Source organism: Schistocerca americana, unplaced genomic scaffold, assembly GCF_021461395.2.
Source record: "Schistocerca americana isolate TAMUIC-IGC-003095 unplaced genomic scaffold, iqSchAmer2.1 HiC_scaffold_44, whole genome shotgun sequence".
Taxonomy (NCBI): domain Eukaryota; kingdom Metazoa; phylum Arthropoda; class Insecta; order Orthoptera; family Acrididae; genus Schistocerca; species Schistocerca americana.
Genome location: NW_025726170.1, coordinates 2,838,226 through 2,842,545, shown reverse-complemented (window position 1 = coordinate 2,842,545; position 4,320 = coordinate 2,838,226). Strand labels below are relative to the sequence as shown.

The 4,320-nt window shown below is 39.8% G+C and overlaps 1 protein-coding gene across 1 annotated transcript; it reads right to left on the bottom strand.

Moving 5' to 3' along the window:
- Positions 1-753: 753 nt before the first annotated feature.
- LOC124583039 (piggyBac transposable element-derived protein 4-like) lies at positions 754-2,406 on the bottom strand. Its single transcript, XM_047131328.1, has one exon. The coding sequence runs from the start codon at positions 2,404-2,406 to the stop codon at positions 754-756; it is 1,653 nt and encodes a 550-aa protein (XP_046987284.1).
- Positions 2,407-4,320: the final 1,914 nt, after the last annotated feature.

Sequence of the window (4,320 nt, the reverse complement as noted above, 5' to 3'; positions counted from 1 at the left end):
GATACAGATGCTTCACTTCAGGTTTACTGTATCACTTGGACCTTCTTATTGACGATGAAACACAGAAATTGCATCCGAATTTAATACAAGAGGCACAATGCCGACTTAAGTACAAGAGGACTGACACTCTAACTTTCTATGATTTGAACCTCTCCTGTGAGTCCAGTTTTAGATTCCGATGCTTCACTTCAGGTTTACTGTATCCCTTGGACCTTCTTATTGACGATGAAACACAGAAATTGCATGCAAATTTAAAACAAAATGCACAATTACGACTTAAGTACAAGAGGACTGACACTCTAACTTTCTATGATTTGAACGTCTCCTGAGAGTCCAGTTCTGGATACCGATGCTTCACTTCAGGTTTACTGTATCCCTTGGACCTTCTTATTGACGATGAAACACAGAAATTGCGTCCGAATTAACACTCTCTGTACCAGGCCTATTTTATGCACCCGTCCCTAGAAACCGGGCAATTTTACCAATATTAAAAAAATTACTGCATCAAATCTACTGTTTGGATTGTGGCAAATTTGGTACCATCTTGAAGCTGCACATTTCTACTTTAATTCTGAGTGAAAGAAACTACTTTACAATGCACAGCTTTAAGGTACAGTTATAGAAATCACTTAGATGTTTTAAGAATTTAGAAAAAGTCATACGAATAAGGGAATACAATTGTGATTTATTTTTAACCAAAATTGTGGCACTACATTACATGTTTCTGATAGTATACAGTATTACATATAAATTTCACACAGAATCATATTGTTTTTTAGTGTGGAAAATTTTAAAGCAAGGTTCCAGGCAGAGTGCAACGCCACACTGTTCACATTCGTATCGTGTCTCTTTGCGAGAAGCCTTGCCACTCTGTTTCTTGCTCCTGGAACTGCACACGTGACACACACGAGCAGCATACTTCTTAGTAGTTGCAGGTATGTGCTGCAAAAAATGTCTCTTTGTTAGCCGACCTACAGTTCCTTCATTTCTTGGAATGAATTCAAGTGTGTCGTCTTCAACAAGCTGAACTGCAAGCACTGTTATAAAGTCTGTTATTGTAATTTTCTTCCTGTGCACTGCATTGTACAGCCAAAATGCATTTGATACTCCCATAAGCAGCAAATGGAAATATAATTTTCGCCACCATTTCACAGTTCTGTGCTGGAACGGATTGTACTGCAGGCGTTGGTCTCCAATATCCACTCCAATTTTATTGAGGTTGTAATCAAGTACCTGAAGTGGTTTCAATACTACAGACCCATTTCTCTTAGTATGCGTACCAAATGTTGCTTGATGCCTTGTAGACAATGTATACACATCTCTCTTATCTTTCCACTTCATTGCCAATACATTATCTTTACGCCGAAAAGACATTTCGCCCTTTTTCAGCTTAGCAGATACTAAATCTTTAGGCAATCCTTTCCTGGATTTGTTCACAGTACCAACAGCTCCAGTGCCTTTCTCTGCCAGTTGCTGAAATAGCTCTGGACTGGAATAAAATCGATCTAAATACACAGTGTGGCCTTTGTTCAGCAAGCTGCTGTCAGACAACAATCGCAAAATAACCGCAGACGAAGAATTGTCAACAATATGCTTACCAGCATAAACTTCAAAATTTACAACATAGCCACTACTGGCTTCAGCAACAGCATATACTTTCAGTCCATACTTATGAGGCTTATTTTGCATGTAAACACGGAAACTCACACGACCTCGAAATGGGCAAATTCCTTCATCAATTGTCACTTTTTCTGAGGGACGATATGCCTGGATACATCGCTCCTTCAAATTATTATAATATGGCAAAACTTTGTAAAGTGGATGAAATCCATCTTCGCCTGGTTTTTTCTGATTTGAATTGTCAACAAGATGCAAGCATGACAGTATCTGAGTGAAACGCAAACGGCTCATGACATGGGGACAAAAGTTACAACTAAGAACAGGATTAGTGCTCCAATGGTCCGCAATTTTGGGCTTTTTCGAAACACACATGTGGAAAATAATACCCAAGAAACGCCTCATCTCACTTATAGTCACTGGCTTCCACGAACTCAAAACTGAATGGGGCTTCAGATTATTTCCTCTTCTTTTCTTCTGTATTGTCTGTGATGCATACAAATTTGTCTGTCTCTTGAGTTCATTTACGTCACTGTCAGTAAGGAACACTTTACTGCAATCCAGTACAGAACTCGACTCATCAATATCCACTAGTATCTGCCTGGGTGTCGTGTTGACAGGCAGAGGTCGGTAGGTGTCAACTGCAGTCCACTCACTGTCTTTCGGATACGGCACAGCTGCTGGATTTGAAGCAACACCTTCAACATCATTCTCGTCTTCATCTGAAGACAAACTGTCATCAATCTCGTCTTCTAAAAAGAATATCACATTATGTGTAACTACATACATCGTTTACACATGTTCAACAGATATGTGCGTACTGCACAATTACGTGGAAAATTCGGAAATACGTACCTTCAAACACACCATTGCATTCAGAATCGTCTGAATCACTCTCTACATTATCCAGAGTGTCGCTATGATTGATCAAATCCGCAATTTCTGCGTCTGATAAACCGCGCCGAAACATGATGACAAACAACTGAATGATATACAGACTGAGAACGCAAAGATAAGTTTTAACATGAATTACAGCGCTGCCGTGACATCTATGGACGCATTTTGTTAATAAACATCTGAAAAACGTATAGCGCTGGCCAAACCCGTAGAAATAACGTTGCAGTGTTTTGAATGAAATTAAATGTAGCGGCCCGTAAATTTTACGGGCTTGGTGATTTTCGCGCGATCCCAGGCCCGTAAATTTTACGGGCTTGGCGCTTAGAGTGTTAAATACAAGAGGCACAATGCCGACTTAATGACCAGAGGACTAACACTCTAACTTTCTATGATTTGAACCCCTCGTGTGAGTCCAGTTTTAGATTCCGATGCTTCACTTCAGGTTTACTGTATCCCTAGGACCTTCTTATTGACGATGAAACACAGAAATTGCATCCGAATTTAATACAAAAGGCACAATGCCGACTTAAGTACAAGAGGATTGACTCTCTCACTTTCTATGATTTGAACCTCTCTTGTGAGTTCAGTTTTAGATTTTTCATGCTTCACTTCAGTTTTACTGTATCCCTTGGGGCTTCTTATTGACGATGAAACACAGAAATTGCATCCGAATTTAATACAAAAGGCACAATGCCGACTTAAGAACAAGAGGACTGACACTCTCACTTTCTATGATTTGATCCTCTCCTGTGAGTCTAGTTTTAGATTACGATGCTTCACTTCAGGTTTACTGTATCCCTTGGACCATCTTATTGACGATGAAACACAGAAATTGCATCCGAATTTAATACAAAAGGCACAATGCCGACTTAAGTAAAAGAGGACTGACACTCTCACTTTCTAAGATTTGAACCTCTCCTGTGAGTCCAGTTTTAGATTCCGATGCTTCACTTCAGGTTTACTGTATCCCTTGGACCTTCTTACTGACGATGAAACACAGAAATTGCATCCGAACTCAATACAAAAGGCACAATGCCGACATAAGAACAAGAGGACTGACACCCTAACTTTCTATGATTTGAACGTCTCCTGTGAGTCCAGTTTTAGATACCTATGCTTCACTTCAGGATTGCTGTATACCTTGGACCTTCTCATGGACGATGAAACACAGAAATTGCATCCAAATTTAATACAAAAGGCCTAGTTCCGACTTAAGTACAAGAGGACTGACACTCTGACTTTCTATGATTTCTACCGCTCCTGTGGGTCCAGTTTTAGATTCCGATGCCTCACTTCAGGTTTACTGTATCCCTTGGACCTTCTTATTGATGATGAAACACAGAAATTGCATCCGAATTTAATACAAAAAACACAATGCCGCCTTAAGTACAAGAGGACTGACACTCTAACTTTCTATGATTTGAACATCTCCTGTGAGTCCAGTTTTAGATACCGATGCTGCACTTCAGGTTTACTGTATCCCTTGGACCTTCTTATTGACGATGAAACACAGAAATTGCTTCCGAATTTCATACAAGAGACACAATGCCGACTTAAGTACAAGAGGACTGACACTCTAACTTTCTATGATTTGAACCTCTCGTGTGAGTCCAGTTTTAGATTCCGATGCTTCACCTCAGGTTTACTGCATCCCTTGGACCTTCTTATTGACGAAGAAACACAGAAATTGCATGCAAATTTATAACAAAATGCACAATGCCCACTTAAGTACAAGAGGACTGACACTTTAACTTTCTATGATTTTAACGTCTCCTGTGAGTCCAGTTCTAGATACCGATGCTTCAC

Coding starts and splice junctions, on each gene's coding strand:
- LOC124583039 (XM_047131328.1), bottom strand. CDS start 2,406: ATGTATGTAGTTACACATAATGTGATATTCTTTTTAGAAGACGAGATT.